This window comes from Ascidiella aspersa, chromosome 4 (genome assembly GCF_963924565.1).
Source record: "Ascidiella aspersa chromosome 4, kaAscAspe10.2, whole genome shotgun sequence".
Classification (NCBI taxonomy): domain Eukaryota; kingdom Metazoa; phylum Chordata; class Ascidiacea; order Phlebobranchia; family Ascidiidae; genus Ascidiella; species Ascidiella aspersa.
This window is the reverse complement of record NC_139450.1, coordinates 27890689-27914934: the sequence shown is the minus strand read 5'-3', so window position 1 is coordinate 27914934 and position 24246 is coordinate 27890689. Positions and strand designations below refer to the sequence as shown.

The window sequence follows — 24246 nt, the reverse complement described above, 5'->3', positions numbered from 1 at the left end:
GCCAGGGTTACCAACTGCTCAGTCCAAAAAACAAGCACGCTACTGATGACCAGGGTATGATCCAGGATTCCGGGGGTGGAATCCAAGCTTTTAGGAATACCGTCATAAAATAAAATAAAAAGTTAAAAACACGTATTTTGGTAAGTGCAAAACGTAGCTTATTTGCGCGTAGCGCCTAAAAAAATTGATCGAAAATTGTTGAAACTTTTTATTTAAGAGACCTGGCGCCTTGGGTCCGGGGCATTTTCCTTGTAATAAAGTTTTGCTTGTAATAAAATTATTTCCTTGAATGATTTGCTGTGATAACAAAATTTTTTTGTCTTTTCGTAACATTGTGGGCGCTAATTCCTGTTTGTTTTTTTTTTTGTGACATTAAAAAAATTTTTTGTGACATTTTTTGTGACAACAACGTGCTTCATACTACCGTAACTTTTTTCAAAATGACACAAAAAAATAATTTATGCCAATTGTAAAATAGATGTGGGCGCTGGTCTAGAATCCTACCACTTTTTTTTTTTTTTTTAGCGGCAGAAGGTACAGTAGCAAAATTTAGATTTTTAAATGTAAATTCCAAAGGTAACAATAAAGCTGGTTACGCTAGCTATATTTTTCCCAAAGGTGAAAGCATTTTCCCAATAAATTTGTACAGGGGGGTATTATCTTGCAAGTGGCGACACCTGGCGTATTTTATTGAAGGTTCACGGTCATATATGTTTGCATTTTGCCCGAAAATTTAGAATTGTGTAGTTGCCCTTGTGCTGGGTCTACCCTAATGATAAACACACCGTCAGAAAGAGCCAACCCTCTTCTGTACAGAGAGAGCAAAAATAAACCCATATATGCATGGTGCGACGCCTAGCGGAACTCTTAGCGTACCCTATATTATAAATCTCTTGCCACTAGGTGGCAGCACAGAAACTCTGGTCGAGTCTTGGGGTAGCCTTATTCTATTCCTAAAACGTAACTATGAGTGCTTAGTGCATTAGCCTTTCTTTACATAGTCGATTCTTTGGGTGTAATTTTGATGAAATATCTACGGCCGCCTAGCATACGAAATTGCATTGACGTGCGCAAGTCTAGAATCCTACCACAATATTTCGGCTTTTTGCCCGAATTTAGAATTGTGTAGTTGCCCTTGTAGTGGGTCTACCCTAATGATAAACACACCGTCAGAAAGAGCCAACCCTCTTCTGTACAGAGAGAGCAAAAATAAATCCCTATATGCATGGTGCGACGCCTAGCGGAACTCTTAGCGTACCTTATATTATAAATCTTTTGCCACTAGGTGGCAACACAGAAACTCTGGTCGAGTCTTGGGGTAGCCTTATTCTATTCCTAAAACGTAACTATGAGTGCTTAGTGCATTAGCCTTTCTTTACAGAGTCGATTCTTTGGGTGTAATTTTGATGAAATATCTACGGCCGCCTAGCATACGAAATTGCATTGACGTGCGCAAGTCTAGAAACCTACCACAATATTTCGGCTTTTTGCCCAAACAACAAAACGCTCTTTCTTTAAAACTACCAATTTTCTGGACTTCAAACCGCGCGTGTGGTTTCAGCAGACCGTAGCACACTTCGATCTGAAACGAATAACTGCTGATGACACAAAATATTACTACGTCGTGTCCGCGTTTTTGGTTTCAGGCACACTTTGTTGGAAATTTATTTTAGCGAATGGCTCCCGCCCCCTCTTTGGCGTTCATTTTCTCAGAGCTCACTCACGTTGGGGGAACTGCGGCGCCGACGCCTTGTAAATGCTATGTCGTTCACTAGCATCGCCTTGCATACAGCGTCACAAGCGCCTCAAGGATTGTACACAGTAGCAAAGTTGAAAAGTAGCTACAATGACATAATCATGGAGTTTCCTCAGAATTCCTGTAGGCTACAAGCTTTTTACAAACATTGACGAAACATGGTGTGGACTTCATATTCTTACCGCAGTTCATTCGATTCACGCAAGAGCACGAAGACTGCCACCAGAAAAATTGCAACTTGCAAAAGCTGAATTCAGCAAAATGTTGGAAATGGATTTTATTCGGCGTTCCGCAAGCTGTTGGTTGTTAATCACCCTTGCCCCTGTGGCGATTATCGTCGACTTAATGCAGTCACAGAACCAGGTCGCTACGCAATTCCTCATTTACAAGATTTTTCTGCGCTCCTGTCTGGCGCAAATGTATTTTCAAAACTTGATCTAGTACGCTGGTATCTCCAGGTTGAAGTGGCACAGTGGCACAATCACCAGGTTGAAGTGGCACAGTGGCACAGAAAGATAATCCCAAGACCGCAAACATAAGCCCATTTGGCTTATTTGAATTCATACGAATGCCTTTCGGGATCAGCGCAGGCATTTCAGCGTCTTATGGATACGGTTTGCCAAGACCTGACATTTGTCTTCGTCTACATTGATGATATACTTGTGGCCAGCTCATCTGTCCAAGAGCACAGGCAAAATTTGCGACAACTGTTTCGCCGTTTAGCTCAACATGGGTTAGGTATTAACGCAAACAATGGCATATTCGGAGTCGCAGAAAGTGACTTTTGAAGGCATCATATCAACAAGAATGGAGCAGCACCACTTCCTCAAAAGGTATAAATAATCAGATAATGTCCTGTACCATCTACCATCAAACGGATGGAGTGGATGCTTCGGATAAAGCTATTGGCGGCGTTTTGGGACAGTAAATTGATGGTGTTTGGAAACCGTTAGCATTTTCAGTCGTTATTTGCGGCCACCAGAAACGAGGTACATCATGTTCGACAGGGAACTATACTTGCCCTTAACCAGGCGGTCGAAAAATTTTCGGTACTTTTTAGAAGGGCGTAGGTTTACCGCATTTACCGGCCACAAACCTTTAACCTTCGCGTTTGCAAAAGCATCTTATCCATGGTTTGCGCGGCAACAACGACATATTTCTGAAATTGCTGAGTTTACTACGGATGTACAGCATATTTGTAAAACAACTGTGCGGCCGATTCACTCTCTCGCTTGTCATCCATAAATCTTCGTCAAAATGATGTACTTAACATCGATTACGCATCTTTAGGTGCGGCACAACAATGTGCGGAAGTTGAAGCTTACACAACAGCTATCTATGGCCTATATATCGAACAGATTCCGCTTGGCTCGTCAAGAGTTGTTTTATTATGTGATACGTCCACCGGATATCATCGTCCCATTATATTACAACCTTGTCACCGCAAACTTTTGACGTCAAACATGGCTTATCGCACTCGTCTATTCGGACCACTAGAAAAATCATATCCTCAAAATATGTTCGGCACGGCCTCCACAAACAAGTCGGTTGGTGGGCTAAGCAATGCAGCTCCGCTGGTAAGGTATGCAGATCCAGGTAAGCCTTTCGATCATGTGAACATATATATTGTTGGTTTCCTGCCTTTATGTCAAGTTTACAGCTTTCTATTAACAATGGTGGATAGATTTAAACGTTTGCCGGAAGTTGTTCTGATGCCAGACGCAACGACCGTTACTTGTACACGTGTATTATTAGCAACTGGGTAAGCCGCTTCGGTGTTCCCGCGGACATTACATCAGATCGTGGCGCCACCAGTTCACTTCACAACTATAGTCAAGTATAATTAACACGCTCGGTGTGAAAATTCATCGCACCACTTCTTATCATCCCTAGTCAAATGGACTCGTCGAGAGATTCCAACGCCATCTAAAGTCTGCGTTGATGGCTCGCCTAAACGGACTCAACTGGGTTATTCAACTTCCATGGGTGCTACTGGGCATACAACCCGCTCCAAAGGAGGACCTACACACGTCGTCGACAGAACTGGTATATGGTACCCCACCCGCAGTTCTGGGAGATTTACCAGGTGTACCATCTGCACCAAGCTCCACGCCTTGCAGCTATTCAGAGGCAGTACGTCACTTGAAGCCAACACCCGTGGCATGACATACGGTGCGCTATAATTGAACTTGCTTTACCAAAGCGTTGATAAACGTGACCAGTTGCTAGAAAGTGGTCAAATGGTTAACGAAAGCATAAGAGAATACGTTTGCGAAACGATGGCGAACAAGCGTACCCAGACGGCGGCGACAAGCCTACAGTAAAAAATGAGGTTATGTATGGTTCTACTGCGCGGCTTGAGCGACAGAACACTCGCCACTGCAATTAGTAAGAACGTGTCAAAAAAGCGCGACTTTACTAAAGCGCCGCCCAGAATTGCGTGCCAGCCCTCACAGAATGTAGGCCAAATTAGCAATAATGCTACGACGGAGAGTGTTTCTGCAGACCCCGTCTTATACCCATTCAACCCGGCGCCTCCCCTCTATATGGATTCCGTTCCTCTCCCTTATTGGATGAAACGGTTGTCCGGAGGTGGTAGCTCTCCCATATTCACTCTAACAAATAAACGGTAGCTTAAAGCATTGACATGGGTATAACTTTATTCTGAGTTTTTTGCCTGGAAAAAAAAATAAAATAAAAAAAAACAGCTTTCCGAAAGGAATTCCAACGCCAAATAGGGGATTTTATGGAAACGATCGACCATTTACGACAAGAGGTAGCCGACCTTCGCTCCGGCTATTACCAGCCACTGGACCAGGACGCTAGCAGGTTTGACCTCGGTGATTTACCTAAACAGTCTATCGTACAAATCGCATCTGGTCAAAGGCCTCATTCCTTCGTTAATATTATGATAGAAAACCTGTCAGTGCGCGCCCTTGTTGATACGGGCTTAGCAGTTACCATCATACGAGAAAGGTATGGAACTGTTTGAAGGCTAAAGTTAAACGTAACCTGTCGTAGTGTCCCGAAATCCTGTCATTTGCCCATGCCACAATAGGTCACAAACTAAACACACCCATGTTATTGTAATGACCGCGGATGCGTGGACTTTTCTTGCTCTACCCAACAGAGCGTCAGCTTCGTATGCCCAACTGAAGAAAACCACAAGGATTTTACAGACGAAATTGAAATTGGTGGCGGTCTTACAACAAGCGAGCTCGCACGGATACAGACCTTTTGCAACATGGTCACAGATCGTTTGCGACCCACTCAGCAGAAATAGGACGAACTGATCTCGTCGAACATGTGATTAACACCAGAGATGCTCGCCCAGTGGACCAACCCTTTCGTCGGATGGTACCACCTGAGAAGAAGAAAGTGGACGAAATCGTCCACGAGATGAAGGCTCAAGGTTTTATACGTCCATCGTCATTTTCATGGTCGAGCCCGATAGTACTCGTGAGGAAAAATCAGATAAAACTCGTTTTTGCATTGATTATCGGGGCCTAAATGAGGTGACAAAGAAAAACAGCTACAGTAGACCGAAGCCTCGATATTTTATCTAACTCCACCTATTTTAGTAGCCTACACTATTTAAAATCTGGGTATTGGCAAATTCCTATGGATAAGACTTCCCGCGAAAAGGACCGCTTTCGCGAGCCACATGGGTATGTTCGAGTTCAATGTGATGCCAATGGGTCTTTGCAATTCCGCTGCTGGTTTCCAGCGACTAATGCGTATTGTTTTGAATGGCATAGAACGGCGTCTTATTTTGCCATTGGATGTGTGTTAGCGCAGTGGAAAGAGGGAAAAGAACATGTCATAGCCTATGGCAGCAGAACTAAAACAGGACGAAATTATTCCACCCGGCGCAAAAAATTATTAGCGGTCGTTTATGCCACCAAGTTATTTCGCTGCTATCTCCTAAGACAAGGTTTTACTTTGCGGACTGACCACGCTTCTCTCAATTGGCTATATCAGTCCAAGGACCTCTATGACCAGTATGCGCGATTGGTCCAGCAACTGTTTTAATCTAATACATCGGCGTCAAACATAAAAATGCAGATGGTCTTTGCGCACGTCAATGCAATTTCGTATGCTATAGGCGGCCGTAGATATTCCAGAAAAATTACCCTCAAATAATGGACTTTGTAAAGAATGGCTAATGCACTAAGCACTCATAGTTAAGTTTTAGGAATAGAATAAGGCTACCCCAAGACTCGACCAGAGTTTCTGTGCTGTCACCTAGTGACAGGTATTTTATAATATAAGGTACGCTAAGAGTTCCGCTAGGCGTCGCACCATGCATATAGTGGTTTATTTTTGCTCTCGCTGTACAGAAGAGGGTTGGCTCTTTCTGACGGTGTGTTTATCATTAGGGTAGACCCACTACAAGGGCAACTACACAATTCTAAATTCGGGCAAAAAGCCGAAATATTGTGGTAGGATTCAAGACTTGCGCACGTCAATGCAATTTCGTATGCTAGGCGGCCGTAGATATTTCATCAAAATTACCCCCAAAGAATCGACTCTGTAAAGAAAGGCTAATGCACTAAGCACTTATAGTCACGTTTTAAGAATAGAATAAGGCTACCTCAAGACTCGATCGGAGTTTCTGTGCTGCCACCTAGTGGCAAGTATTTTATAATATAGGGTACGCTAAGAGTTCCACTAGGCGCCGCACCATGCATATAGGGGTTTATTTTTGCTCTAGCTGTACAGAAGGGGGTTGGCTCTTTCTGACGGTGTGTTTATCATTAAGGTAGACCCAGCACAAGGGCAGCTACACAATTCTAAATTCAGGCAAAAAGCCGAAATATTGTGGTAGGATTCAAGACTTGCGCACGTCAATGCAATTTCGTATGCTAGGCGGCCGTAGATATTTCATCAAAATTACACCCAAAGAATCGACTCTGTAAAGAAAGGCTAATGCACTAAGCACTCATAGTTACGTTTTAGGAATAGAATAAGGCTACCTCAAGACTCGACCAGAGTTTCTGTGCTGCCACCTAGTGGCAAGAGATTTATAATATAGGGTACGCTAAGAGTTCCGCTAGGCGTCGCACCACGCATATAGGGATTTATTTTTGCTTTCGCTGTACAGAAGAGGGTTGGATCTTTCTGACGGTGTGTTTATCATTAGGGTAGACCCAGCACAAGGGCAACTACACAATTCTAAATTTTCGGGCAAAATGCAAACATATATGACCGTGAACCTTCAATAAAATACGCCAGGTGTCGCCACTTGCAAGATAATAACCCCCTGTACAAATTTATTGGGAAAATGCTTTCACCTTTGGGAAAAATATGGCTAGCCTAACTAGCTTTATTGTTACCTTTGGAATTTACATTTAAAAAACTAAATTTTGCTACTGTACCTACTGACGCTAAAAAAACAAAAACAAAAAAAAAACAAAAAAAAAGTGGTAGGATTCTAGACCAGCGCCAATATGTGTGGAAACAACCACTCAAAAAAAATTTTTTTAAATTTTTTGTTTACTTAAAATTTTTTTTTCTTCGGTTTTCTGGCTGATTCTTCGGCCGACATAGTCGCCAAGTCGCCAGCATTCTGCCATACTGGTGCTAGCTATCGCGGACTACGTAAGTGAACACAACGCCGTAAGTCTTAACCGACTAACCGAATCAGTCGATCAATTAAAGAAATTCAAGCAAGCCAGGCTAGAAAAACAACTAGTCTCAAACTCACGATCTTCGGTCATACCAATACCTATACAATACATGCCTGGACCATTGTCATTTCGGCGAAATAATTTTTTACGCTTTTTTTCACACTTTTACGAACCGCTTACCATAAATTCATTATCATTTGCTGAACTCATACAAAACTGATTTATAAATGATGATTTGCCTTAATTATCATCAATACATTTAGGTTGTCACAACAACAACACATTTTTTAAATATATCTGCTAAAATCTTTGTTTTAGAATAAATTTTAAAGAATTTGCACACATCCAAAAGTTCTAAAAAATACAATGTAACAACAATAAAGTTTCCCTAACAAGATAAGCATAGTCTCCTACTCAGGCCATCAGATATTTCCACCGAAACAGCATTGCCGTAATCCATTGATTTTGCTAACATAAAGAAAACTCGAAAAGAGGTTTTGGGAAAAAACACAGATTTTGGGGGGTACATTGAGCTGGATTTTTGAAAACTATCTGCGCATTAAACTTTTCTAAAAAAATCCATACAACTACTAGAAAGTATTCTTAACAAGATAAGCATAGTCTCCCACTCTGGTCATTCAGATATTTTACTCGCACAAGTTTAACTTTACACAAAGCTGCTCAAACAAGACTTGGTATGTTCAAGTAAAGCTTAACATATCACTACGTCACAATATATGACGTAACGCATTTTGGTATATGACAAATAAAGTTACAAGTTTAACTTGACACAAAGCTGCTCAAACAAGACTTGGTATGTTCATGTAAAGCTTAACATATCACTACGTCACAATATATGACGTAATGCGTTATGGTATGTGACAAATGAATTCATAAGTTTAAGTTACACAAAGCTGTTCCAACAAGGCTAAGTATGTTTATTAGAAAGGAAGATAGCAAAAATACAATAAACAAAGCCAAGACAAAACGGCATTAAATTATTGTTTAATTATTCGCTAGTCTTTACTGTTAATCAGATAGTAACGGTTATTAATGACGTCATAAAGTAAGTCCACCATAAAAATTTGCGCCAAAACCGGCTAAAAAAGTTGTCAAATAATACAAGATTTACCGTGAATTTTTGACATGTTACTTTGCAAAAACATAGTAAACAAATTTTGTTGACAAAACCTTCAGTAAGGCAAACATTTAATTAAAAAAACGATTAAAACTAATAAAAAGGCATTAATTTTAAATATTTTGAACCGAACTTAATTATGCTTTTGTTTTCTGAGCTACATTTAGAAGGTTTTCACCAAAATCTCAAACTTTCAGTCGCTAATGGTTGAACAACAAGTGCTAAATGTCGAGCGAAGTACGAGACAACCTTGCGATGCAGACTCTCGCGTCCTTTGTTCGCTCACAAACCTTTTTTCTTGCTTTGTTCAAGTTTAACGGAACCAACGTTCGTCTTTGAATTGAAGCGGAACCGCTTCGGCCTAACCGACAAACATGGGCGTATCCAAGGGAGGGTGATCATGCCCCCCCACCCCCAGCTGTATTTTCCGCTTAACTGAAAAAATCTGAGTTATGTTTTTAGTATGTCCTATCCTATTTTGCTAAAATTGTTTTAAACTAAAGGCGTCGCGTATCTCGGTTAACCTTCGAAAAAAAACAGCTTATCCCAAACACAGCGGTTCCTCATGACAATAAAAACAGTTTTGATTTATAGACACTATAAAAAAATACACTTTCGCCACATGCTTGTGGAACGCTTTAGGCTATATTTATTGAACTACGCAAATTTGTGTAAAGCAGATAAAATTGCGCAATATGCTTATTAAACTCCATTTACTGTAATTACAGATTCGGTTGGTGTCAGCTAGCAAGTTGTTCAACGCTCCCTTTGATAAAATACGCAAACAAGTAAGCTAGAACACACGACGACTAGAAAAGCGTCTAATGCAGCTAATACGCAATACTCTCTAGGTTGCTTGAGAGAGAAACAAATTTTCACTTCAGCCGGAAACCAATGGAAAACCATCAAGTGTGACGCACGGACCTTGAGGTTGCTATAGTAACAGCCCCAGAGAAGGTCTATGGTGTTGTTTTGGGTTACGGTCTGGTTCCCCCGGATAAATTCCTTCACGCAATGGTGACGATGTTGAAAACGTTGTGCTTTTATTATGTGTACTTGATAAAACATACTGAGAGCAAGGGTCAGTAGCAAGCACAGAAGCTGATACTACACGAACACACAAGTTTGCCGAAACCAACTACGTTAGAATGTTCAAATAAAAGTAGTTTTATCAGCAACAAATTCATAAAAGCCAATTACCATCAAAATTGGCATAATGAAGACAATTTAAGAGAAATACCGGTACACCTAAAAAATTTCGCGCTCGCTTCGCTCGTAAGGTGCGCCGCAACGTTTTCATACGTCTCTAACGTGCGCCCTTAAGCAAAAAAGGTTAAGAAACACTGGATTAAAGTAAAACTGATAGAAGAACATAAGAATCCGCACCATTAACGTCACAAGTAACGTCATAGATCAAGTAATTTAAGAAACGTGTTCTTCCCTAACAGAAACAACACGTATTATGCAAATAAACCACATTTATCACGCGAAACGCAAAAAATTGCGCCTACAGGTTTCAGTTGGAGGAACATGGCCACATTTGGCGCGCGGGCCTGAACCAGGCTGAGACAGTGTAATTCTCAGCCACATAAACTTTTAAAACGAAGTGCGATGAATGCACGGCTATCACGCGGCCCACAACTACATGATAACAATAAACCATTTAAAAGTAACTCGCGGCCACTAAAATGGCTCTGCGGCCAACATTTGGGTCGCGGTTCACAGTTTGCCGACCACTGCGTTAAAGGATCAAGGTATGTTATACCATTTTTGCGTTTGACGCCATTTGCAAAATATTACAAAAAAAATTATTTGGTTAACACAAAATAAACGTGAAACCCTAAAATTACTTGCCACATATAAGCTTAATGAGGCTACTAGAGAGGTATGCAACCAAATGTACCCCCCAAACTTTACTTTTTTGTTTTGTTTTTAAGCACAAAAACCTATTTCGCTGAAAATATCTGAATGACCAGAGTGGGAGACTATGCTTATCTTGTTAAGAATACTTTCTAGTAGTTGTATATAAATTTGTAGGAAATTTTAATGTGCGGATAGTTTTTAAAAAATCGACCAAATGTACCCCCCAAACTTTACTTTTTTTTAGCACAAATGGGCTACGGAAAACCTATTTCGCTGAAAATATCTGAATGACCAGAGTGGGAGACTATGCTTATCTTGTTAAGAATACTTTCTAGTAGTTGTATGTAAATTTTTAGGAAATTTTAAATGTGCGGATAGTTTTTAAAAATTCGACCAAATGTACCCCCCAAACTTTACTTTTTTTTGTTTATAAGCACAAATGGGCTACGGAAAACCTATTTCGCTGAAAATATCTGAATGACCAGAGTGGGAGACTATGCTTATCTTGTTAAGAATACTTTCTAGTAGTTGTATGTAAATTTTTAGGAAATTTTAATGTGCGGATAGTTTTTAAAAATTCGACCAAATGTACCCCCCAAACTTTAATTTTTTTTGTTTTTAAGCACAAATGGGCTACGGAAAACCTATTTCGCTGAAAATATCTGAATGACCAGAGTGGGAGACTATGCTTATCTTGTTAAGAATACTTTCTAGTAGTTGTATGTAAATTTTTAGGAAATTTTAATGTGCGGATAGTTTTTAAAAGTTCGACCAAATGTACCCCCAAACTTTAATTTTTTTTGGTTTTTAAGCACAAATGGGCTACGGAAAACCTATTTTGCTGTAAATATCTGAATGAATTGACAATCTGATTATATTGATGACAAAAAACGCGAACATATTTAATTGTAGTTCAGTTTTATACGTCGTAGGCAAAAGAAAGTGAAATTGTGGTAAACGGCGTAAAAAATGTTAAAAAAAGCATGAAAAATTATTTCGCCGAAATGACAATGGTATGCCTGGACACGACTGCGATTCGTCAAAAATTCTTCTGCCGTGTTACGCTTCACTGAATTTGCCACGCCTCGTTGACTTCTTAGCGCACTTGGTATGTTTTTACCACAGTTACTATTAGTCTTGTGCTTTAATATGGACAAAACCGAGAATTTCAATGACGAAGAAAGGTTGGATGAAGCCTTGGAGCAATTACTTATTGAAATAGAAATCGATATTTCGTCAAACCAAGCAGACGAAAAGTATATATGCGAATCGTGTAAAAAATCCTTTTATACATCACGAGGTCGTCAGTCTTATATCAATAGACTGCATGTTGTTTGGGGATGCGACGCCATAACTATTGATAAATTAATGTCTCTTTGGATGGTACCCAATATGGCTGTTAAGCACATATTATACTGGTATCGGATCGGCACCGATACCAACGGGCGAGTACCGACACTATCACATCAGGTTTAGGCTACCATCCTATATTATCGGACATACCAACTATCAAATAATTTGTAAGTGCTTAATATTTAAATAACAGTAAACCCAGATTACTGAATAATTATGCATATACCAATTTTATCTGTTTTGGGGTAAACAAAATAAAAAGGTTTGAACATATTATCTAAATACTATATTTTACAAAAGTTCTGTATAACACACCTAACAGCCAACGTTACTGATTGAAGAGGTTTGCAGTGATCAAACGCTTGACTTGATTTTGTTACAATATGTAAAGCTGTCATATTGCTCTCTTCTCTATCTGCTAGCACAGAAACTCCTCCACAAATTGGTAGGTTCGAAATAAAATTTAAAAGATTTCTTACAGATTTAGAAACGTTATACTCAAAAATTTCTTTAAAGAGACCAGACCATCCAAAGTAGTGCACGTCCAATTGAAAATTTGCTTTAACAAATATTTTATATTTTTCTTGATCGAATTCAGAGACCTGGGAATTGCAAATTTGTGAGAAATCTTTTGGATGTATTTTCCATTTCCATGTATCACTTTTTAAAACAAGACATTTGGCTTGTTTTAGAAATGAACTAAAAGTTTTACAGACAATATAATTTTCTGGATTCCGTGGATTGGTTGGTCTGCGAGCTACCTTTAAACTAGCTGCTAACATCACTGGCATGTTTAATGTTGGAATTGATCGAAATTTTAACGTATCTCGTTTCTGCCCTGGAGATAAATAACAATTTATGTTTTTTAAGTAAACTAATATAACGACTATTTCTAAAATACACAAACTTTTCTAATATTCTATGTAAAATTCCTTCCATGTATGTACATTACTAAATCTACTACAGCATAGGTCCAATCCAGGAATACAATACACGTGTAGAATAGTTAAGAATTAACTGTTTAAACTAACCATGAATAAACTGTTCTGCTTTAAAATGACGACCACATATCTTTACTACATCTCGTTTATATAAATCCCCAATTGCTTTGTCAGCCCTGAGGCCAAGAATAATTTTTTTCCAAAATCATTTGCCCACTTGAGATTTTCGCCTAAACAGAATCTTTTTGCTGGCACATGGTAAAGTTGGTCGGGATATTTACCATCACAATCAGGAATACAGCAATGTTTACTAATTTTTAACTAGTCTATAAAAATAGGAACAAATGTTTATTTGACCAGGGTAGTGAAATCTTGCTCAAGGTTTACAAATGTAAGTAGGTCTACATGTACACATGTAGGAAGTTTGTTCTTCGCAGATGACCAGTCTGTTCTTCAAAGCACCTGTGGTGCTCCACACTTTACGCAAAAAATTACCGAGATCTGGTGTGCACACAACTTGCCTAAAAAAATTTTGGGCGTGTGTTTGCCACACCATACAGACTGGGCCAACGAAATCTCGTTGCTGTTGTATTACGGTACTTTGCCCATAATCCAAATAAAAAGTAACTATATTGTAATTTTTTCGTTCGTGTCGAAACAATGTAAATAGTTTGGTCTTCAACTAACTTTATAAACTGCAATCCTAATAAACATATTGTGGCGTACATGGTTCCGCGTCGGCGCGCGCTTAGCGAAGCGTGCAATTTGCCTTTTTTGTGTTGTGCTTTATCGAGTGTTGTGTTGCGCTGACCCCCTTATTCGATCTACGCGTCTCGCAACCCCGACGTGATTAAGCAACGCTTGCTGCAGTCATTTACGCTTTCAAAGCAAGAACGAGCAGCGCAGCTTTTAAACATGCCTCCTTTGGGCGACAAGAAACCCTCTGTTTTAATGGACGAGATGCTTGCCCTACTCGGAGACCACCATTCTTGTTTTCTTTTTGAACATTTGTTTTTGCAGCACATGCCTGAGGATATCCGGTTAGTATTGGCTCACGAGGATACCACAGATCTTCGTCGATTGGCTCTGAAGGCAGACATTTTATGGCTTTCTCGCAGTAGCAACAACGAGTTTGCTGTAAGCAAGGTGCAACGCGGTAAGCAATTTCGCAATAACAGCGATAAAACTACTGGTATATGTTTCTACCATAGACGCTTTGGAGCAGACGCACGTCAATGCAGCCCACCGTGTTCTTTTCAGGGAAACGACAAGGCCGGCTGCCTGTGATAGCGAAGACAGCCGGCAATGCTTTCAGTCTATTTTTTCTTGGGAACCGGGTTTCTGGTCGTAACTTTTTAGTGGACACTGGAGCTCAAGTAAGTGCCCTTCCACCTACCGGTCTCGAACGACGCACAAACCCGAAGGGTTCCGTTCTTAAGGCTGCAAATGGTAGTTTAATCGCCACTTACGGTTACAAAATGGTTACACTCCACATCCCGGCTGGAGTTTTTAAATGGAGGTTTGTGTTGGCAGACGTTTCACGCCCACTGCTCGGTGCAGACTTTCTTCGCGCTAACCGCTTGTTAGTCGATATTGAAAGGAAACGTCTTGTACACTCAGATGCTTTTTCTACTTGCCCGTTAAGAGTATATCGCTGTCCACCGCCTCAACTTAACACACTTAATTCGTTGCTTTCTCCATTTGAAAGATTATTAGATAGGTTTCCTAGTCTGAAAATCCCTAGTTTTTCCGACGCCTTGCCTAAGCATGGCGTCCAACACTATATTGTGACCACTGGCCAACCTGTACATTCCCGCGTCAGACGCCTTTCGCCTGAAAAGTTATCGTTAGCTAGGGCTGAATTTCAAAATATGCTCGAGTTAGGTATAGTGCGCCGGTCATCCAGCCCATGGTCGGCACCTCTCCACATGGTAGAGAAGCCCTCGGGTGGTTGGCGCCCCTGTGGCGATTATCGTCGCCTCAATGATGCCACTCAAGCTGATCGTTACTCTATACCCCATATCCACGACTTTACTGCACGTCTGGCTGGTTGTACCGTATTTTCTAAAATAGACTTAATACGAGGCTATCATCAGGTTCCAGTTGCTGAAGCAGACATCGCAAAGACCGCTGTCATCACGCCATTTGGTCTCTTCGAGTTTCTTCGAACTCCGTTTGGGTTGAAGAATGCCGCGCAAACTTTTCAGAGGATGATGGACTCGATTTGTCAAGGTTTGCACTTTATTTATGTTTACCTCGATGACATTCTTGTTGCTAGTCCGACTAAGGCTGCTCACATGCAACACTTAACGCAGCTTTTTCAGCAGCTTTCAGACCACAGTCTTGTTTTGAACCTGCAAAAGTGCGAGTTCGGTAAAGAAAGCCTTGAGTTCCTCGGTCATTTCGTTGACCAGCACGGGGTCAAACCTCTGCCTTCGAAAGTTGACGCAATCAACAACTTTCCTGTGCCTCAAACCGTCAAGGGTTTACAGGAGTTTTGCGGTATGATAAACTTCTGTCACAGGTTCATTCCAAATGTCGCAGACATTATGAAGCCCCTGTATGGTTCCTTATCCGGCAAGCCGAGGTCACTCGTTTGGACTCGCGTTCTTCAGGAAGCTTTCGACAAAGCAAAGAATGCACTCGCTAACGCAACGCTTTTGCATCACCCGGAGTGGCAATCCAGCATCGCGCTCACTGTTGATGCTTCGCAGTCTGCCGTCGGCGCAGTCATCCAACAACTTAAAGAAGGCTGCTGGGTCCCCCGGCGTTTTTCAGTCGTCAACTGAGAAAACCCGAAACCAGGTACAGTGCCTTCGATCGCGAGTTGTTAGCACTACACCTAGCAATCAGGCACTTTCGCTACTTCCTTAAAGGTCGCAACTTCACAGCCTATACTGATCACAAACCTCTCACTTTTGCATTCAAGAAAGTTTCAGATCCGTGGTCTGCTCGTCAGCAACGTCAACTCTCTTATATTTCCCAGTTTACCACCGATGTCCAACACATCAGCGGTAAGTCAAATACAGTTGCTGATGCTCTATCGAAGTCATTTGTCCATTCCTTAGAAGGTTCAACTGCAGACTTGGACTTCGAGGCACTAGCGCGTGCACAACAGACAGACGAAGTACAATCTTACCGCACTGCTGTTACAGGGTTGACTTTGAAGGATATTTCAATTGGTTCTTCCGCAACTACCTTCCTGTGCGATGTATCTACAGGTAATCCTCGTCCAATTGTCCCTGCATCATGGCAGAAAAAAGTGTTTGACGCCGTACATGGGTTATCACACCCATCCATCCGCATCACGAAAAAACTTATGGCCTCAAAGTTTGTCTGGCATGGCATGAAAAAGAATGTTGTCCAATGGGCCAAGCAATGCATCTGTTGTCAGCGTTCCAAGGTTCAACGCCATATTCGTTCCCCACTGAAGGACTACATACCTCCGTCTGCTCGTTTTCAGCACATAAATATCGACATTGTTGGTCCACTTCCACCGTGTCGAGGCCATAGGTATGTTTTTACAATTGTCGACAGATTCTCACGATGGCCGGAAGCTATACCAATGGAAGACGCTACCACACTCACCTGTGCGCGGGCTCTCATATTTCATTGGCTCTCCAGATTCGGCATTCCAACTCGCATGTCATCGGATCGAGGCCCGCAGTTCACGTCTGAGCTGTGGACTACCGTAGGCCAACTATTGGGTATTCACCTCCACCGCACGACAGCATTCCATCCTCAAGCGAACGGCCTGGTGGAGCGTTTTCACCGTCATTTGAAGAGCGCATTGATGGCACGCTTGACGGGATCAAACTGGATGGACGAGTTGCCTTGGGTGTTGCTGGGCATTAGAACTGCTCCTAAGGAAGACTTAAAAGCGTCATCCGCTGAGTTGGTTTATGGCGCACCTTTAACAGTTCCGGGTCAATTCATTGCTAATGAAGGAGGTTTTACTTCTAACTTTTTACCTGCTTTACAGGACACTCTCCGACAGCTGTTGCCACAACCGATGTCGCGTCACAGCAACCCTCGTATTTCCGTCCCGTCGACATTGAGGAATAGCCCATACGTGTTTGTACGCCGTGACACTCATCGAGCTCCTCTGACCAAACCGTACGATGGCCCATATAAGGTCCTTCAAGCGTCCAGCAAAACCTTCCTTTTAGATGTTGGAGGTCGTCAACAGACCATTTCCATCGACCGCTTGAAACCGGCTCACGTCGATTTAACTAAACCGGTTCCAGTCGCGCAACCTCCGGCCAGAGGACGACCAAGACGCAACGTTCATCCCCCGCAACGCTACGCGGCTTTTTATATGCCCGCTTCTGGAGGGGGGTACTGTGGCGTACATGGTTCCGCGTCGGCGCGCGCTTAGCGAAGCGTGCAATTTGCCTTTTTTGTGTTGTGCTTTATAATCGAGTGTTGTGTTGCGCTGACCCCCTTATTCGATCTACGCGTCTCGCAATAAAGCATCAACCGCTTCAATATTACAAAATGTAATGAATCTCGAAGACTGCAACCAACGTAAATTGTTTCTTTTGGTAAATTCAGTCAAGCGTGAGACGGCAGACTCAAATATACAACAAATAATACAGCTACAATGGGCGGGGGAATTCCCGTGTCCATGCCTGTGCTATAAGCCTTGGTCATACCGGAAACGCTATTTTAGTGACTGAGCGCTTAAGGCTCACAGGGCAACATGTCGAGAAACAATCATGGCACCAATACATGCATCCTATAGCTTAGGGTTGCCATACGTCCGGATTTCCCCGGACATGTTTGGAATTTTAGTGGAAATGCTAAAATATGGAATGTCCGGAATTTAAATGTCCGGAATTTTTTTAAATTGTTTGTTGCGTTTCGGGTAATAATTTCATTGTTACGTCATAAACGACTCTATTTGAGATACAAGGATGATTGGAGCTGGGCTAGTAGCTAATTATATCTTGATCGATATTGCAAAATTTTGAACTTGTGTGATACGATAATAGCCTATATTCGCTGAAGAAAATTATAAAGCAGTGGAAGCAGTAGAAAAATAGCGCAACAAGAAGTCTGTTGCAGACCAAATGCGAATACCAAGGAAATTGTCGTTTGTTTAATGCTTAATGATTTCGAAGTGGGGCGCAGGTTTTGTTCGCACCGTCAAGGTGGGGCGCCTCTTCATAAGTTTTAGAACCCCTGTTCTAGTTGAAGATGCGAGCCGAATATGTTAAATGCTAAAATTTAATTTTGTTATTGTTTTACTGTAGAATATGGCTAAGCGAAAATGTAAATTCACGGATGAAATGCAAGCAAAACATCCATGCTTCAAAAAGGGTAGAAATGAATGGGATGCAGAGTGTTTAGTTGCAAACCGGGGACATACGTCTCAGTTTCACACAAAGGTAGTGGAGATTTAAAATTACATTTCAGTTCTAATAAACATGGCAAAGCAGTAAGAGCAGGACCGGATTAAGGTTTTCATGGACCTGGGGCTGTGTGGTAGTCAGAGGCTTATGGGTCTATTTTCGTTCTGTCACTGCTTTATTTACCTGTCAAACCGATTCAATTAACATTTTTTCTAGCTTAACATAAAGCAATGCTGTGGATAACTTTATAGCTGTCTATTTTTTTTTCCAAAATCTAAGGAATGCAACCAATTTTGGCCCATATAGCAGACAGGGGTCGGCAAACTTTTTGTAATCGCGGGCCAAAACCAAACTCAGAAAGGTCTTTACGGGCCTCACAAAATGTTAACTAAGAATTGTGTTATTGAAATGTTAGATCAACTGTCAATCAGGGGAGCCTCGGATATTTTTTGCGCTTAAAAACGTGTTTAGTTACATTTACAGAGACAATAAAGTGTTCACGCAAAGCGCGAAAAAAAGGGATTTGTTTGGTTTAAAATTCAAGTTCACACGTCACCATCCATACTACTAATGAAAAGTGTTATAAAACTACTTTGAGGGAACGCGATAACATTTAAAGTTGATCAGTGTTCAGTGTTTGTTAAGCGCTTTAAGTCAAGGCGCATCTGGCGAGCGAAGCGAGCGCGATTTTGTTTGGTATACCGGTCTTTCTTTTAAATTTCTTGCAAGTTTTTATTACATTGCTGAAAATAAAAAATAAAAATTCTTAGCAAAAAATATGTCCAATATTTTTTAATACGTTTTCCGTTGTTCCGCGACGCACTTGGCAGCCTTTCACGGCGCAACGGTAAAGAATCGCTTATCTAGTTGAAAAGGCAGCATCAAAACTTAAACAAACCGGACGTAGAATGGTCATACGCGCGAAACGAGGAAATTTTTTACAATTGCGTAGTTAAAATAGTCAAAAAGCATGTAAAATGGACTGTCTAATTTGTCAAAGGGGCGGCGGGCCGGATGAATTATTTTCGCGGGCCGTCGGTTGCCGACCCCTTGAGTGGACGAATGTATTTTGGTACTCTTTTAAGGACCGAAAATAAGTGTTACGTGTTTATCAACACGTTAAACACCCAAATTAATTAATTGCCTCAAGCCAAATCTTAGAGTTCATTAAGTTATTTTAGGATGTGATAAATTGGGTTTTAGATTACGCGTTTCAGCTTTCGTTTGCCAAATATGTTCTTCAGTTACATAATATCATATTTGAAGATGTTAAGTTTCCGTATTGTTGTGTGTAAAATTCGTGAGTTTTCCTGCTTCAGTTCGCCTCGTTTCAAACTTGACATGTAACCTTTAATCTCGTAATCTATAACTGTCAGTCTTGCGGGCGGCGTTCTCACGTTCTGCAAAACAAGCCACTTGTTTTGCTGGCGTCTGACTCCCGCTGCAATTTGGCCAATAAGACTGGCCGGCACTCTGAGAACATGGCTTAGGCCAGGGGTGTTCAAATGATTTCTGCCATGATCCACCACAGTCAAACCTGACAACATGATAATCCACCAATTGCGAATAGTAAACATATTTGACACGCTTTAATTTTTATGGTGCTTTATTTATGTAAATGTGCCCTAAGTCAAAAGTAAAGTGTCCTACAGCAGCAAGATTGTTTCTGCGAGAAAAATGATGAGTTGGTTTAGTCCAGGGGTCGGCAACCAGCTTTTTTTAGTCGCGGGCCAACACCAAACTCAGAAAGGTCTTTGTGGGCCGCACAAGATGTTAACTGAGAATTTGTTATTAAAATGTTAGAACAACTTTTTATCAGGCGGACCTCGGATTTTTTTTCACTTAAAAGCGTGTTTAATTACATTTAAGGAGGCATTAAAGTGTTGGCGCAAAGCGCGAAAAAAGCGCTGTTTAAATTCGAGCCCAAACGTCGTCATCCATACTACTAATGAAAAGTGTGATAAAACTACTTTGAAGAAACGCGATAACTTTAATAGTTAATCTTGCTTAGGTTTGTTCACCTTTCTAAGTTAGGGCGGACCTGGCGAGCGGAGCGAGCGCGATTTTTTAGGTATACAGACATTTCTTTTAATTTTTTGCAAGTTTTATTACATTGCCGAAAATAAAAATGTTAAAAAATAAATGTCCAATATTTTTGAATACGTTTTCATTAACGGCAACGAAGCATTTATGTAGTTAAAAAAAAGCATCAAAACGTAAACAAGTTGGAAGTAGAAAGATCATTCGCGCGAAGCACGAACATTTTTCGCACTTACGTATAGTTAAAATACCCAAAAAGTATTTGAAATGGACTCGTATCTAGTTTGTTAAAGAAGCGGCGGACCGAATAAACCATTGGCGGGGCGCATCCGGCCCGCGGGTCGTAGGTTGCCGACCCCTGTTTTAGACTTTGGGTCATACAATAGCATCGAATTGGGGCTTTCTATCGCTGACTGATATCCTCAAACACTCACAAAGATTAGCATTTGGGAGTCTCGTTTAATGCTTGATTTTTTACAAAATTCATCAACACTGACAATTGGTATTCACATAAGACAATGTAGAAAGTTTATTTTTTTAAGACTACATTAGAAGATCCGCACAAAACGTTGAAAAGATCCGGAACCGGATCGGCATTACAGCGGCCATTCTAAGGGCAAATTGCAGCGGGAGTCAGACGCCAACAAAACAAGTGGCTTGTTTTGCAGAACGTGAGAACACCGCCCGCAAGACTGACAGTCAGGGCCGGATTTAGACCATGAGAGGCCCTAGGCTATTCCATTTGTGAGGCCCCTCCCAAATTTTTGAGATCAGAATTTCTCTCTAAACAACATCACATGTCATTGCTTAATGTTAAAAATATGAGTGCATTAAACTCTTCGTTCTTTTCATTTTCCACATTCATGGTGCAAATTTTTAATGAAAAGAAGTTCAAAAAATTAAGAAATAAGATTATTGCTTGATTTAAACCAGGGGTCGACAACCTTTTTCTAGTCGCGGGCCAAAACCAAACTTAGAAAGGTCTCTGCGAGCCGCACAAAATGATAACTGACAATTGTGTTATTAAAATGTTAGAACAACTGTGAATTAGGCGGGCCTCGGATAGTTTTTGCACTTAAAGGTGTTTAATTACATTTAAGGAGGCAGTAAAGTGTTAGCGCAATCGCGAAAAAAAGCGTTTATTTGTTTTTTATGCTTTTTCCCATTTTGCGCTACATTGAAAAGGCAGCATCAAGACGTAAACAACCCGCAAATATAATGAACATTCGAACAACCCGCAAATATAATGAACAAAATTTTTGCAATTACGTTGTTATAATAGTCAAAAAGTATAGACTCGTGTCGAACTTGTCAAAGGAGCGGCGAGCCGGATGAATGACATCAGCGGGCCCGCGGGCCGTAGGTTGCCGACCCCTGATCTAAACGCAGGTTAGCAATACCTTATAATAAGATAAGTCGATAACATCAGTAAATTTCAATTGATAAAACGTATAATTTACCACATTAACAGTAAGCAACACAATGTCTATTAGTTATTTCAGCAACATATCAACTACCGATACTGTTTTTGCAGAGAAGACTACGGTACTTTGACATAGAAGCTTTTAGCAAAATGCACGTAATAATTGCCTTTATCATGATGCAAACGACGTAATAATGACTTTTTACGTGGTTGAAACCAGTTGTGTATAGAAATGTCTACTCTGAAAAGCTTGATATAATACACTTTAAGTAGGGTTTAAACTTTCAAGTTTTTAAAAGAATTGCAAACTTCGAAACCGAATTTCGAGGCCCCTTGACGTTGAGGCCCTAGGCTTCAGCCTGCCTTGCCTATTGGTAAATCCGGCCCTGCTGACAGTTATAGATTACGAGATTAAAGGTTACATGTCAAGTTTGAAACGAGGCGAACTGAAGCAGGAAAACTCACGAATTTTACACACAACAATACGGAAAACTTTACATCATCAAATATGATATTATGTAACTGAAGAACATATTTGGCAAACGAAATCGGAAACGCGTAATCTAAAACCCTATTTATCACATCGTAAAATAACTTAATGAACTCTAAGATTTGGTTTGTTGCAATTAATTGATTTGGGTGTTTAACGTGTTGATAAACACGTAACAATAAGCGTTCGCCTAAACAATTGGTAATCATTAGATAAAAGATGCATCCTTAATACAATAGACACTATACAAAACGCATACATGAACTCATTTCCCCTAACAAATCTAAGCATTTGAGCTTCTTTGCTACTTTCTACGTTAAAATGGTGTTCTTTTAGCAGTGAAGAAAAATGAATCATCTCTTCAGGCAGTGATTTTTCCAGATCATCTGGGTAAAACCAAAGTTTTAGCACACTTTTTAATATTACGGTTAGATTTGGTATCTAGTTTCGCCAGAAACGGAAAGAGAAAACACGATTCTTCTTCAAATCTATTTGGTGGGTCAGGTGATGTGCTTTCAGATTTATCCTCGCTCACCAATCGCACTTTTTCTCTTTTCTAGATTCTTGCTTTTCCTAACCACTTTTGTATTTTTTTTTATATTTTAGTCTTATGTGTAATTTAGCAGAAAACATGACTTCGTCAAACCTTATACTTACATCACATTCTAACATGTTTTTGTAACACTCCTCTGCACAACAAATTCTTCTAACGTTACCTATGAGGCTTGTTACCTTACGAAGCATGCTGGCACAATACCAAAATTATTATTCGAAACATTCACGATTTTTAGGTATTATAACAATCTGGCTGAGCTGAACATAACTTAAGGTAGCTCATTGTGGTTTGTTATATGTTTGTTTTCGCATAGTAGCTTAATTTGTGTAGGAACATACATGCACAGACGTCACAAGTTTACAGTCTGACGGCTTCAAAATAGATAAGATGTGGTGATATATCTAAAATATAACTTTTTATACAAGGATAACTTCGGTTGGTCATATTAAGTTGTTAGCGGTGGGCCTATTTTTGTTGGTGGGCCTGGGGCTGCAGCCCCCTCAGCCCCCGCCTTAATCCGCCCCTGAGTAAGAGAAGCTTCAGGATCAACTCAAGTGACAAACTATTTTGCCACAACAGGAAGTAAAGCGGTAGATCAAGTCACTGCTGTCGACGGTACATATGCTTTTCACACAGTTAAGCATCTCAATAGCTTTTTATCAATGGATTGTACGTCATCTTTGCTGAAAAAAACGTTTCCTGATTCTGACTTGGCAAAAAAGTTTTCCTGTGCCCGAACAAAGGCGGAAGCTATTGTTACATCTGTACTTGCACCGTATTCGATAGATTCTGCCTTGAAAAGTTTTGAAGAAAATAATATTGCATATTGTGCAGTTGCTACAGACGGCAGCAATCACGATTGATCAAAGTTGTTTCCAGTTCTTGTGCAGTACTTTTACTGGAAGAATGGTGGTATACAATCTAAACTGATCGAATTTAAAAACAGGCATAATGAGGCCGCTGATACAATTGCTGAATATGTAAAGGAAACTTTGGAAAAAAGTGGACTCTCTGAAAAGTGTTTGGCGTTCACAGGGGACAATTGCACTACAATGTATGGAGGATTGAGGCGTAATGAGCTTGGTAACAATGTGTTTGCGAAGTTAAAGAAAACATTAAGGGCATCGTTAATTGGAGTAGGCTGTCCAGCGCATGTTTTGAACAACTGTATCCATTATGGTGCTGAACGAATGAGCATCGATATTGAAACTATAATCAACAAAATATATCAATATTTTTCCTTTTACACAGTCAGAACTGAGAAGCTGAAAGGATACTGTGTATTTGCAGAAGTCGAATACAGAAAACCTCTTTCTCATAGCAAGACTCGCTGACTCTCTTTATTTCCTGCAATCACAAGATTGATAGAAATGTTTTTACCGTTAAGATCCTTCTTTTTGTCACAAGAACATCAACCTACAATCATCAAACAATTCTTTAAGAATGAAATGAGTGAGATATACATGTGGCATCTGCACACACTAATGTCTGTTTTTCACACACATATTCAAACCGTGGAAAGGCCAAGCAACTCTGTTGTAGAAGTGTTGACAAGTTTGGAATCAATTCAAAAACTACTTGAAGAAAGGAAAAATCAAAACTTTATGCCCCTTAAAGTTAAAGGGCTTCTTTCTCAAAAACGCACAGAGGGATACGAAATTGAAGGTAAAAACTTTCCGAGTTGCAAATCTTTATGAAAGAT

The 24246-nt window shown here is 40.5% G+C and overlaps 1 protein-coding gene and 1 pseudogene across 1 annotated transcript; both read left to right on the top strand.

Annotated features, from left to right (window-relative positions):
- The first annotated feature begins 13581 nt into the window (after positions 1 to 13581).
- On the top strand, positions 13582 to 13986 carry LOC146157288 (uncharacterized). Its single transcript, XM_083386693.1, has one exon. It carries the CDS (start codon positions 13597 to 13599, stop codon positions 13966 to 13968), a length of 372 nt encoding a protein of 123 aa, XP_083242819.1. The 5' UTR covers positions 13582 to 13596; the 3' UTR covers positions 13969 to 13986.
- Positions 13987 to 17939: 3953 nt separating this feature from the next.
- On the top strand, positions 17940 to 23878 carry LOC146157287 (uncharacterized; annotated as a pseudogene).
- The last annotated feature ends 368 nt before the right edge of the window (positions 23879 to 24246 follow it).

What these genes read in the sequence shown, in the direction of transcription:
- LOC146157288 (XM_083386693.1), top strand. Translation starts at nt 13,597, where the DNA reads ATGCCTCCTTTGGGCGACAAGAAACCCTCTGTTTTAATGGACGAGATG.